Genomic DNA, 14,381 nt, shown 5'->3' on the forward strand with positions numbered 1-14,381 from the left:
AGTTGTGCATAGAGTATTTTACATTGCTATAGCAACTTCCCCAGCTTTGTGGACACTACTCTGTGAGCTGTGTAGCAATCAGAATTGGATTTTGCACGTGTGGAAACAGAGTTTCAGAAAGCACAAGGAAACAGCCAGAGTCCCTTAGCAACGTTGTGCTGGATCCAGAATAGAACGCAATTCTGCCACCTCATCCTTTTACTGCTTAAGTCCAGGTTTACAACAGAAAAATCCAAATGAGAGAGACTGCTTTAAGAGGCAATATATATCTCCCATATCAGAAAACTTATTTGCCTTTTATAATATTATATGCAGTTAATAAAATTGAGAAAGGTAATACGACAGTTGTCGACATGCTAGTTTTATTACCCCTTTTCTAGGCAATGAAAAGGAGACACAAGCAAAATGCAAACTTACAGAATTTAAAAGGAATCAGATATTTTGAGGACCAGTTGTCATTTTTAGGTCACCGCTCACATCTCTGAACATAATTTTCATCTGAGCTGCATGGCAGGGTTTGTATGTGTTGGAAGAAGCTACATTTTCACAGCAGGAGACCAAATCAAAATGAAGCAGTCAGATGCAGGTGCACAGTAATAGAAAGGATCTATTTACCCTGAAGCGTGAGCAATGGGCCAAGAAAGCAGAAGCAGTCTACTTCCATCTCTCGCCTCCTTCTCTCCCTACCTTTTCCCTCCCCCATAGCTATGCCAACAAATTCATAAGGGGACCAAAGAGAAGGTGTTCACTTGCTTTTAATGAGCTGCATTGCCTGCTGCTGAAAGTCTGAGGCACTTTTTTGTTATGCTGATTGTGTACTATTAGAGCTGGCTGTCTTTAATTTATACCTAATCCTTCCTTCCTGCTTGCACAGCCTCAAGCCAGCCTGGAAAACGGTTGAAAGAGTTTGTCCTGTGGGCATCTGTTGCCTGTGTCCATTCTGAATTCCTGAATGACGCTGTGGAAAGAGCAGTATAGCTGAAGCATGTGTGCTTAAAACAGGAAAAAAAGGCAGTTAGCTTAGATACTATTTTATAAATCATACATTTTATGTAATCCTTTTCAAATAAAAATCCCGCAGCTTTGTTTAAATATGGGCAGCTTAGTAATGGTGCTTTGACAAAGTCAGCTGTGTTGGTTGACAGTGAAATGAGACACCTTGATGAGCACTGGCCGCTTTTCACTTGGGAACCTGGAGTTCTCTAGTTGAGAGCTAAGTACTTTCCTACGTGCAAAGACGACCACCCAATGCTGTTTCCAAGGCTGCAAAAAAACTGAGCAATGTAAGTAAGGGAAAAACACTGACTCATAGCAAGTGTGAAATGTTAAAATTTAGCCGCACTGGACTTAAGTGCAAAACAGTCTGATACGGATAGTGGGACTAGTAATATCCACTATCTTTTTACAGATTTGTTCGTAGTTCATACATAGCTCTGTGATCTATGTAAGAGACTGAGAATTTTGTTTTCCTTGCTAATTAGTGGCATTGTAGAACTGAGGTAGCATCGTCTAGGTTTGGGAGGAGGAAGCAGGAATACATGAAATCTGTGTGGTGAAATTTGCCGCTTACTCTGGACCACTGGAGTGGTCAAGTTCTCTGTTTCTTTCCTCAGGTGTAAAATGGGCCAGATGCATGTTGTAAAGATTAATCTGATTGATGCTTGTATGATGTAAAAGATGCAGGACTCTAAATATTTAATGTCACTCATTGCTGCATTTCTATAGGGAGCTATGTACTAAACAAAACATAATAAAAAGGAGGCACCTACCCATCTGGAATTGGACAACAGCGGTAACATAAGCCCTAATAAAGTGGCAGCTGTCTGTGCTGCACGCTAGAAAAGTATTTTTAACCTGGCAAAAAAATTGCCGTGCTCAGGAGCTGAACTGTTTTATATTACTGCTTTCCAATCTCCATGTTTAAAACCCTAGCAATAGAAAACTCTGTAGAAGAACTCTGAGATAAGTCCATTCTTTGTTTCCAGTACTACCTTCAGAAAGGGAGAGATGTATACACCCTAAATGTTGGAGAAGCAGTGCTGAATAGCAGAAAAAAGCAGTACAAAGGAGAGTTTGCAAAGAGATGTGTTCTGGTATCATCAAAATGGGACCATGTCATAAGTTTGTAGAAACTTGGTCTTTTTTACAGGGAGGTTGTAGCAAACTTAGACTCATCTGTCAGGAAGAGAAAACATGTACAATGGATAAATAGAGGACTTAGAGAATGCTTAATTATAATTTTTGAGAAATTTGGCTGCTAATTACAGAAGGATTAATGTGATTCATAAAAAGTAGGTCCAGCAGTTCTTCCCAGCTCATAGGGAGGGACACATCATCTCTATAATTATTAAAACTTATTTAAAATAACTAGACCACAACTGAAAAATTGGGAAAGGAGCATACCAAAATTGGTGTAGAATGAACACGTTCTAAATTACTTTTCCTTAAACTTTGTTATACTTGGTAAGGGTCAAAATATGCATGTTTACCAGAAGTATTCTGTACATTAGGATAATCTGCTAAAACATACACACATAAATTGTGACAGTGTGTATTTTTTATTGCCTCCTTTATGATGTATTTAAATAAAAATAAGGAAAGTAGCTTTTTGTGTGGCTTCCAAGCCTTGTACTAAGTATGCTCCACAATGTTTGGGGTCAGAATCCAAGCCTGACTTCTTCAACACAAATGGAGAGATTCTCATCGATTCCACTATGAATTGAACTCAGACTGAAAGGATGCTTTGGTAACTGTCTCTAAATCAAGGGAGATGGCTGGATGTGCAGTGAGCCGCCTTCTGTGGGAGAAGTACAGAAATACAGTGGTTACTAATTATTATTTTTTAGCCAAACAGACTCTTAAAAACAAAACTAGCAAAATTCAGATAAAAGAACAGTAAGGAAACGGTGAGAAAGATCATGTGCCACATGCTCTGGCTGTAATAAGTAATGAATCAAACTGGAACAATTGTAGATTTCATTAAGCAAAAAAAAAAAAAGGAGGAAACGTTATCTAATTACAGCAGGCCATTGCTGACGTTACGTAGCAATATTCTATCAAAGCATGTAAACAGGGCCCATCTTTTGCACCCATACTATTGTAGAATTTAAAAATCAGTCTTGGGTTTTCTGTGATTCAGACAGTTTTGGTTTAAAAAGCAAACCTAATTTGACTAAAGCCAAGAAGGATGTTTGACATTTCTTACCATTCATTCATTTTAGCATATCAGCCAGCTGGAAAAACTGCTTTTTGTGCTATTCATTAAAGGAAAAACTGAGTTATAGAATTATCATGTCAGAATTTCCTGTAGGATAAATGAAGGTGAAATAAAAGTTCATAAGTGATTTGATTACTAATTCTGATATTTACAAACTACCTGGCAACTGTTGCAGTGTAGGAAGTGATAGGACCAGCAGTGCGCTTGTTGAGTTATTTTTGGTGAAAATAAATTCTCCTTGTGTAAATGATGTGACCAGTCCACCTTGGGATGGGGGAGGTTGACAGGCAAGATTTTGCTATCATTCATTATTACTTTCATGCTATCCTCCATAAAGGAAAAAAAAAAAAAATCATGGTTCTATAGAAATCTTTCCAAACTGAGATGCCAGGGCTGAGTTTCCTCACTTCCAGATGCTTTGTCAGAATTGTAGTTCCCTGAGAGCTGGAACTCATGCATACCTGTGGGAGCAGATGAAAGAATAGGAATAAAAATAAGATACTGAATTACTTCTGCTGGTACATGCCTGAAAAAAATCATCAAAGGTTATTATAATTATGACTGTTATTAGATAGCATGTCTGGTTTCTGCATATTTAAATTCTGAGAGAGGTGAAACTTAGGCACTTACAGATCCCAGGGGAATAATTGCAGAAATGATGACATATTCCACTTCTTGAACAAATTTCAATACCAAAGCTGCATTCTGCGTACTTACATTTCTTCTTAATTATACTTGGATGCAGGATAGATAGTCATTTTCTGTCTTACAAATGTGTGTAGCCAATTAGTGTTGTAGATCATGAATACCCAATGGCCTAACTCATTAAATGGAATTTTCCTTTTCTGTTGTTATGGCAAAAGAGTCTGCAAATAGCTGAATATCATCTTTCTCTGTGATCTCAGCCTTGGCCAAGGCTACAAATCCAGTAACTTGAGCAAGTGAAAAATTACTGGGTTTACCTGTACTCCTTACAGTTTGCCGCCTTAGTCTTGTGTGTGTGTATGTATGTATATACGTATTGTAAATCAGTATAGGCTGTTTGGCTCCTCTGCACTTCTGGCAGTCAATTTTAATGCCACAGTTTTGATGCTATGTGACAAATCTAGTCTTCCTGATTTCCTCCGATTCCCAAGAAATTCTGAGCCCAGAAGCTCTGTCTGGCCCACTGAGACGTGGAGACCTGAGCTCTTTTTGCTCATGGAAGCAAAGATAAGAAAAACTGGCAGTGTGTCTCTGAAGAAACCACTGCTTATATCAAATGATCAAACACAGGTGTTCTTTTCTTCTTTCCTCTGATTTTTTTATTATTATTATTTGCATTTCATGCTTGCCATTCTGTCATCTGAGAGTATGAAGATAACACATGTAGCTTAAACTACCTGACAGGCAGGAATCGTAGAGATGATGGAGGCAGAACGTTACGACCAGAGAGAACCAGGGAACCACAAGACAGTTGTGAAATGAGTTACAGACCCAGTACTGCTCTGAGCTGGTTTTGCTAAGTTATGGTATGGTATCAGTAAATAATGAATACAATGCGAGGACATGACTTGGTGATGGGCCTTGGTGCTTTTCAGCGGTAGCATGTTTCCCCAAGGGTGAATGTTGCTTATCTAACATTTCGTCCTCTTCTTTTTCATAATATTGCATAACATCTGAGACTCTGGTACTATAGTGCTACAGCAGATACTGCGTTATGATTTTAAAAGATATGTTCTCAAATACTATAGAAACAACAAAATGTCTCCGTTCAGGGGAAATGTTCCCTGTAATCTTAGTACTGGCGTAGTTATCTCCAGTGCCTTCTTGACATGTATTTGCAAAAATCCTCTGGAGATTTGAATTGACTAACTGTTTTCTTGAAAGAAAAAAACCACCTTACCATTTAGGGGAACGGTAAATAGTTACACTGGATTTAGGTTACTAAAATTTGAGTTCATGTCGTATCTATTGTTATTTGTAATTGCGGACTTCTGAGAGAAACATGAATGGAAATCTTAAATGTGCTATAAACAACTGTTAAACACCTTTTAAAAGTATGCAAAAATGTGCATCTTTTCTACTATTAGAATTCTGTTACTTGGTCTGTAACTCAGGGCTTGTGCCCCTTCTGCTGTGAACCCCACAGTTGTGGTCCTAGGGAATTAACTCCACCTGCCTTTGGGGAGATGAGCTGGGGGCTCTCTGTCTGCCCTGCTCTCCAGGGTTTACTTTGGGAATACTCCATGTACCTGCACAGGGAAGGGAAGGCAAGACTTATTCCATGAAGTCTTTCTGTTTGGTGAGTGGAGAATTATATACATAGTGTGTATGTGTGGATATATATGCATATATACAGTATATATACACACTGTAATGTAGATGTCATATTGCTGTTCTTATTTCTTCTTGTTCTTTTTCCTGCCATTGACTGTTAGAGAAAACCCTAATCTTATCTTTTACTGCTTGTACCTTAAAGAATCAAAACATTGTTGTCTGATCTGCGTCTTCTTGCTAATTCACATGGACCTTATGCTGGAGGCCTTAAAACTTCTCCTTAACAGCTGCCAGTAGGATATGGTAGAAGTCTTTCAGGGAGGGAGGAGGATCTTGAATGGAGCCTTGCTCACAGATTTTAAAAGTTTGGAGTAAAATGTGAAACCTTTTTGATTCTCAAAATAGCAATAAAGGCAGTAAATTTAACTTGCTAGACAGTTGTAATTTGCAGAATGCATTTGTCAAATAGTTTGGAAATAATCCAGGGCACATTTAGATGAAAAAAAGTAGACATGGGCTCAGACTAAAAATGTGACCTAAGTGTCCTCCAAGGTTTGCAGAAATTAGGCAATAAACTTCATTATACAACTCACTAATGGACAAAATCAAAAGGTGTTGTGGGGGAGGATTTTGAACTTTGGGGAAAGTCAGATTTTTTTTCATACATACTTGGCAGCTGAATTGCAACTGATTTGTTGGTCTTCCATTAACTAATTGTAAAACTGGTGCTTCGTTTAAACTGTGTTAGTGCATTTGGAAATTGGGAGGTATGATTGAAACACTGGGCTTTTTAGCCCAGAGCTTATTTGGCCTTTAATATCGCTGTGCATGTGAGTTGCTAAAAACTCTTCCCCATTGAGTCTTGGTAATATGCAGTGTTGACTCCACTGTCGTGGAAATCAATGTGAACTCCTCGGTACAGCTGAGTGAAATCACCGCAAAGGGTTAAAGAGATGCCCTAGCATAAATAACAAGTGCAGCTTTTCAAAAAAAGAAGGCAAATAAATGAGCTTGATGGCATCTAGAAGTTGTGCAGTGTGCCCTGTTTCTCTCAGGTGCTGCTAATTGTTTTGTTTGTCAGAGGGCTCCTGGCAGGGGGGAACGGTGTTACCTTTTTGTGATTGATTGCAGAATTTTATGCTGAAGGGGAGGTTTTCCATTAGTGGGATGAAGCCGTAACGGGCTCTGTGCACATCTGACATTTTTATTTGTTACTGTGTTAATATGTAAAAATCAGTTTGTATTTCTGAACTGGATTTTCTTTTTAAGCCATCGCAGTACCACAGTTCTAGCCCTCCATTCTGACTTTTAACCCTGTCAGTTTTAGACAGTTTGAACTAGGGCTTTCTCTGCCCTGCTTTCTTGCTGACACAAAATTTCCTCAGAGAATTTGATTATTTCTGCTAAGAGTGTTTGTTTGTAGTTGCAGCTCTCTTCTGAGTGTAATTCAATATTTTTGTTTTCTGAGACATCTCTCTTGTCTTTATTTTCCAGGTTGGTGAGAGGCAGAGAGTTCTGGTAACAGAAGAATCCTTTGATTCCAATTACTATGTTGCTCACAATCCTTTCTATGAGCAGGTACAGTTAGATAAACAAAATAACATCTTTTTGTTTTATCTTTGCTTTCTGATAATCTCAGCAGCACAGTGTGCCACAGTGGAAAAAAAACAAGTAAGAAATAAGAAACATTTTCCAGGAGAGGTGTGACCATCAAGAATTGTTTACGAGATATTTGGTTTCTGTGTTGTAAATACAGTTTACCTGAAATTATGTTAAGTAATACACAGTGGCTCTTTGAGTATACAGCATGAGGACGATACATGCTATGTATCCAAATTTGGAAGGTTTAAGAAGCTCTTAATTACTGCAGTAATTTTAATTTCTGTGTCTCCAAAGCATCGTTTTCTGAATTGTGGAATTTTAATCATTTCCATTCATCTTTCGGAAAATCCTTTCAGGCAATGCAATTTGCAAAAAAAATAATTTCAAGCAATAGGAGGGGTCAGAAAGTTCTTTAGATTAACACTTCAGCCTGATATGTTGTATTTCCTTCTATGTACTTTCTATAAATGAATTCTTTCCACACAGAAACATTATCTTTGAGCTAGGAAGGAAGTAACAGCATCTGTTTCACAAAATTACTGGTTTTGCTCAAAAGCAGATGACTTGCTGAAAACCAATAAAATTGGCTTTTCTGAATCATCATGATTTCATTCTGGTTTTGCCTTTGGCTTGCTCTCTATTTTCTTGCACTGAGCTGCAGGCAGTTTGCTTTTGTTACCTTTAGTTATTGAGTTGTCTGAACCTGGCGAGGCTGTTGTTGATGGCTGTGCTTATATAGTCACCAATAGTGCTTTCTTCTGGTTCCGGATAATGTCACAGCATTTATTTATTCATTTTTGCTTAGCAGTAAGTAACATTACTGCTCTTGAAATATGTTTCCATTAGATATCTGGTTCACTAGTTATTTTTTCCTCAATTTAATTTTTTTTTAATAAATCTCTTTTTTTGTTGTTGTTATATCTCTCACCTCTGTCTAAGTCTTACATATCACTGTTTCTTGCTTTTGTAGCTTATCTGTCAGATTTGAGGAACATGGTTTTCCATATGGAGATGAAAAATTGCTTGGGGCTTTTTAGTATTCAATACTTGTTTTATGAAAGTTTCATTAATTAAAGGAAAAGCAGTATGTGCAAAAAAAAAAAAAAAGTGTTGATGTTTCATGGGGTGTTTGTAAAGCACCTAATACAGGTCCTGATTGGGACTGGTAAAGAGTATACAAAATACAAACAGTAACGTAGGGAGTAATTTTAAATTTCATTATAGAAGAAATACTTTTCATTATTAAAATGTATGTCTTTTCCCTAAAATCTTGTGTGGCGTGTTTGACAAGGTTAATATCCTACTCTTTTCCCAGGTAAGGACAAGACTTGGTGCTGGTGACTAACTTCACTAGCAGTAAATTTAATGATAGTAAATTGAAAACCACTGTTGAGTCACTAAATATCGTATTATACTTTGGAAGCTGAAGCTCGGAGTCCTGTTGTAATGTTCTGTTAACTCAAATAGTTATCAAACCTATCCTCTCTTCACTAAGCTCATCTATATTAAAAGAGTTTGCTATTAGAGCCACATCGGTAGAGCTACACTGACAGACTTTCTGGTAGAACTGCAGCTTACATTTGTGGAGGCTTTGGTGGTGTAGTTTAAGGTAGTTCATTGACGAGAGTAGTCTAAACAGAGCAAAGGGTACTTTGCCAGAACAACAGTCAGGATGAGGGTGTCTGTTGGTATACCTTTGTTTCTTAGAAATAGGGTTGGGGATTTTTTCCTAACAGGTACTTGTATCAGAAAAATGTAGGCGTGTACACCAAGCCTGGCTGCTTGGTTGTTTACAGTATCTCCCAGATATGTTCATTTACCCTCTTTCTTTTTCTGAAATAATAGTCACTTACCCATGTCTGTCCTTGAGGATTTATATTTAGTTACTGCCATTTCGAATATGGAGGTACCACGATTTGCAGAGGTCGCAGGCCTAGTGATACTTAGTTACCTAATTTTCCTTTGATTTAAATTTGCCGGAGATGAACTATTGGGAAGAACTGTGATCTAGTCATATTGTAATACTGTCTCAGCATTAGGATCCTGGCTTTGTGTTTGCCACTTAGTTCCAATCAGTCTCAGCTTGCCCATCTCTGAAAGGCAAAGATACCTGCTTTTCTTGGAAGATGCCTAGGAAGCTCAGCAGAATCCTAGGATCTGGAACCTCCTACAGTCATCAACACCTTGAGCCTTCAGGAGAAAAAGGGAAACTACTGGTGATGATTTCCTCCAACCGAGACAACCAACACTTGTGATAGGTGAAAATGAAGAAGGGCACAGAGTTTTCCTCTGAAAATCCTTTGTACACATAGTCTAAAAATCAAGCCATTTTAAGGCGTTTCAGCATCCAGAAATCAAGATATACGTATGTGCTCATCGCCTTTGAAAAGCTTGCATTTGTGCGTGGGTGAGCTTCAAGTAAATGGGATTAAGTAAGTCCCCATGATTCAATTTTTCATTGTTTAATCAGGAAATGACTCTGCTTTTCTTTTTTAACTGCTTCTCTATTTTTAGAGCCTTTTTATGCCATTTGTTCTTCCAGCAAAAAGTGTTGCTCCTGTATGTTGGGCTTTGTCTTTTGTAACATGCATGACCTAGGAACATCTGTTATGCAGTGTCTTTTTTGTGAAGTTCTTATGGGCCTGTCTGATATCATGGTTGTGCAAATTCAGGAAAGGGTGGCTATTAGGTGCTGACCCAGGAAACACACTCATCCATTTTTACGAGCATTCATTGTCAATCATGCATCTCAGCTGCGAAGGATCTGCACAATCAAAATAAGGGCTTGTGCAAACAGAAACAAGGGCATAATTTCTGTCCTGAAGCATTTACAGACTCAAAAACATTTAAAAAAGAAAAGTGTCATGAGATAGATGTGAAAATAGGAAGCTTTACAGCAGTCTCTTAGAATTGTGTAGTATAAGTGCCCTTGGGAACTGTTTGGGTCTGGATTCAAATGTTGCAAGTCAGGCCCAACTTTCTCATCAATCAAAAACCACAACTCATGGAATCAGTTGGAGCTGAAAAGAGCTGAGCTAACACTGCAAAGCTCTTAAAGAATGCAAGCTGGAGATGTTACTGGTCAAGTGTGTCAGGGGCTATAGTGTATGCCGGTGACTAAAATTTTAAAGTTTTAGGATTTGCTCTCATGTTTATCAAAAATCTGTTTTCTGAGTTGAAGCTGGAGACACTGATGTTCTTTGTGGTATTTAGTAACTATGTCTTTATCTTTACTTGAAAGGTTCTTGTGCCAAAGGATCCTCTGTTAATGGGTAAGATGGTAGAAGTGAATATTTATGAAGCTGGGAAACATTATATGAAGGGGCGACCAGTGTCAGATGCCAGAGTTTACACTGCATCCATCACCAGACCGTTAGCAAAAGGAGAAGTTTCTGGTTTAACAGAGGTGAGTAAAAGACATTTTCTGCTTTACTACACTGGTAAAACAGCAGCTGTTCAAGCATAATGATTCCATGCTATGGATCTGTTATCATTTTATAGTTCCCTTTTTATATATGCATGAAGCTTTAATCTTTCCTGACAGATTGAAATCTGAATTTAAAAGGTGTTTTTGCTGATGCCCATAGCTTTACTTTGCTGACTATAAAGGCAATAATACACTTGTTTCTTGTTCCAGGGTACAAGATGAGGAAAGAACTTAGTAGAATTGAAAAGATTTAGCACCAGTGATTATATAAGTTCTAGTTTGGTGGAAGGATGAATCGGTTTATTTTGCTTTACAAAGCTGTTTTAAAAAAAAAGTTGATTGATTATACGACTGTTAAAACGTGTCAAAATTGGATTCAGAGATACAAGATTAATTGATGGGTAGAGATACAGAATATTTACAATATATTTTGGAAGAAGGTCAACATCTGATTTAGTCAACGTAAAGAAAATGAAACTCTTTTAAAAAGAGATCTGATCCTTATTTTACACCTCAGTAGATATGGCTGTTAGCCAAGTATTCTCATACATTTCATGGAGCTCTAGTTGTAAAAACTGATGGAGTGTGAAATGAAAATGTGTATCACATTTCTAAGCATCATTTGATGTCCTTTCTCCAGCACTGTTGTTAGGATCTCCAAAAATATGTAGCAATAATTTAGCACATGGAAGAAGGATAATTGGCAGTTTAGCAGCCACCTTGCTGCTTTTACAATATATTGTTGACAAGTATTAAAGTATATATGCATCCTTGTTAAAGTTCTAAGTAGTCGTATTTAAAAGAAATAATCCATGCATACCTTAAGTGACTAGTGTTAAGCTAAGCTACTTGGTCTCTTGAACAAGCCCGGCTATGGAAACATGGAGCAACAATAATGCACCTACTGTAATGTGTTTGGCAGATCGTGAAACTTAAGCACAAACACATTGCTAAACTCTCCTTTGAATACTGTCTGTGTGTATGTGTATATTGGCCCGATAAGGGTCTGTAAGAGGAAAAAACAGCCAAAACCCTCAAATTGTCTTGTTGCACTATGTAGCTATTTAAACACAGCTGATTTTTTCATCAGAACACTTTTTTTAATAATCTGCTGGAACAGAACCAAGTCTGTCATTAAACTGAATACATGCTGCCAGAAGCTTGTAGCATGGGAACAAGCAAGCAGACTATTGACTGAAATTTTGTATTTTAAAAATGAGAGACAAAATTATTCAAATCAAGGATACTGATAATTTCCATAAGAACTCATTGAGATATGTAGATCTGCTCCAGCCCTTTGAGTAGGTATTAACAAGTACCTGGAATGCCCAAGTAAATGGCTACAGCAAGCAAATGATGAAGCAAATTGCTTTTCATTACTTTTGTGCTGCCGGTGCTCCTTCAAGGGAGTATGTTATTTATGTTTGGTCTACTGGACATGTTAGGAACTTTTGCTTTCTGGAAGAAACTACAATCTCAGTACTTCAGTAAATGGGACATCTTTTGTACGTGGAAGCTACAGCTGAAAGCTTTTAATCATGCCTGGCTAATGTATAATATATAGAACATGAACTGAAATTGTTAGTGGGAAGTCCCTCCTGACAAATCACACGTAAGTGGCAAATCAGGAACTTTCTTTAGGTTTCCAGGAAAAAAGTGAGTTTGTCACAAAAGTCACCGTGGGTTTTTGGCTGGGTGAAAGATGCTCTTTATGTTGTTCTGTATGTTTGGACTGCTGGGAAACGTTTCCTGCTAGGTGTGCTCAAGACATGTAATTCTAGCTTAAGTTACTTGTGAGCAAGACCAAAGGGGCAACATATGTCATATGACCCTTTATATAGCTTGTTATGTGCACAGATGACAGGTTGGGGAAAGAAGGAGACGACTCAGAGCATATGTGTTCAGATACTCCCTCGAAAGTAGCCAAAGATCTTGGATATTCAACAAGATCCTAAGTGTGTCTGCCAGGTTTTCAAAAGGGCAGCAGGCAGAACTAAAACCTTGGATAACTTTCTTGTTAAGTCAAGCCATCAAACTGTGTAATGGAGAGAAGGATGAGTTACCTAGAATAGGTTGTAAAAGCAAAAAATGAAAACAGCTGCGGCCCTTTCACTTTCTCCTTCCCACTGCGCACACAAATGAGCAAGAATTAGGCCCTACTTTACATTCCCAGGCTTGAAAGGCTGGGGACCCAGCTGGCTCTTTGACGACCAGGCACATTTCTGTTGCTCAGCACCGATGTCCTCCGGGCAGAAGCTCTTTTAGGCAGCAACCAACATCCTGCAGCTGGCATGCTATCTGCAGTGGACCTCTGGTCTCACCCTGTCAGTGATATGCCTTCCTCTCCGCTCCTTTATGCTTGCTGCTCCATGGTAAAAGCTAGTTCAGAGAAGTACGTGAATTTAAATGCAGATTGAGGTAATCTAGATCAAAAGAATGTGATAATGGGCTGTAGTGCAGTAAAATACATGCTTCAGTCCATTCCCATTCAACAAAGCACTTGGCTCTCTCCTAATGACCGCGTATATAAGGCTGCAGTGCACACCTGACACTTCTGCACGTTGCACAAGTACTATGATTAAGAGGGATAGATTGCTGAGTCAGGGCTGTAACATGGTTGCAGACAGTCTGCAGCAATTACACTACAAAAATAGCGTCTTTTTATCCGAGGCATCACTTGCTATTATTAAGTGGTTTTGTTAGCTTGCATAGGACACAATAAAAGATGTTTCAAAATACATCACAGCTGTACTTCTCTCTAATGAGGAATGTTCACAGAGTGAAAGCTTTCAAAACTGTACAGTTTTAAGGAAATTAATCCTATGGCTAAAAAAATGAAGTTATAAAAATGGAGAGCACCATAATGTGAGGATGTCAAAACAAGCCACAAACCCATCCTAAGCAAGAAGAAACTTCTATAAATGCTGTGGTGAGGAATACCTCCAGAGGATCAGAGCTTATCTGCAATTATGTGCTCTCTTTCTCGTCTGCTACGTGTCCCTCAATAATTTTTTCTGACGAGTTCAGAAGGAGCACCCCAAGCAGCATGGTGTGTCTGAAGGAACAGTTATAGGCTTTTTTTTTTTTTTTTTTTACCCTTTTGACCACATGACTGGGATGACAAATTGGTCCAAAGAAATACAAGAAGTAGGTCACCAACTGGAATCAACAGATTTGACTAGAAAAGACGGAGTGCAAAATGTCACACAAAGGACAATTTACAGACTCCATAAAATATTCACGCATTATATATATGTGCCAAATAAGACGATGACAAATATTGATAGAATTAATTCAGGATATTTCTAGCATATCTTTTTATCAGTGTCTAAAAAACACGTAATATGTATATCCATTGGTGTATTAATGATGTAGAATGCCTTAGCAGTTGTTATATTCTCTAAGGAAAAACTGTGACTACATAGCTGGGCTTAGAAGAAGGTCTTCACATTCAATAACATTAGGCTCTGTGGCAGAAGTTGGGACAGGAAGGACAGAAGAGTGTTGGAGTCAGCAGCTCAGGTTAAAATACTGTCAAAGCGATCAGACTTAGTGATTGCAGTGGACATATTAAGTATTAAAATGCACAGGTGTTTGCCAGGATTTTTATTTTACTTCAGCATTAATTTTTTATAAAAGCCACTCAAAAAGGAATGATGTCTCCAAGTTGCACAATTTTACAGGAGAGATATTTTAGGGGGCAGATACATTTGGAAATTTCAGTTAACTCAGAAATTTAAATCTACTCTCAGAAATTTAAATCTACTATAGATTTATTTGAGTTTAAAATGTGCAGTTGCTGATTCAGTAAAAGAACAATGTTTAGAAGATATATAGCAGAGGATATATAGGTGAAAGTTGAAATCAATAAAGCAT

At 38.0% G+C, this 14,381-nt stretch overlaps 1 protein-coding gene across 3 annotated transcripts in view; it reads left to right on the plus strand.

Annotated features, from left to right (window-relative positions):
* Positions 1 to 14,381, plus strand: part of CDKAL1 (CDK5 regulatory subunit associated protein 1 like 1) — a 422,610-nt gene that overhangs the window by 386,759 nt on the left and 21,470 nt on the right. For all 3 annotated transcript variants that reach the window (XM_049823860.1, XM_049823863.1, XM_049823859.1), the window contains exons 14-15: positions 6,971 to 7,054; positions 10,320 to 10,484. In XM_049823860.1, the coding sequence (XP_049679817.1) occupies positions 6,971 to 7,054; positions 10,320 to 10,484 (249 nt within the window). The remainder of the gene's footprint in view (positions 1 to 6,970; positions 7,055 to 10,319; positions 10,485 to 14,381) is intronic.

The sequence above is a fragment of the Accipiter gentilis genome, chromosome 20, assembly GCF_929443795.1.
Source record: "Accipiter gentilis chromosome 20, bAccGen1.1, whole genome shotgun sequence".
NCBI classification, from domain to species: domain Eukaryota; kingdom Metazoa; phylum Chordata; class Aves; order Accipitriformes; family Accipitridae; genus Astur; species Astur gentilis.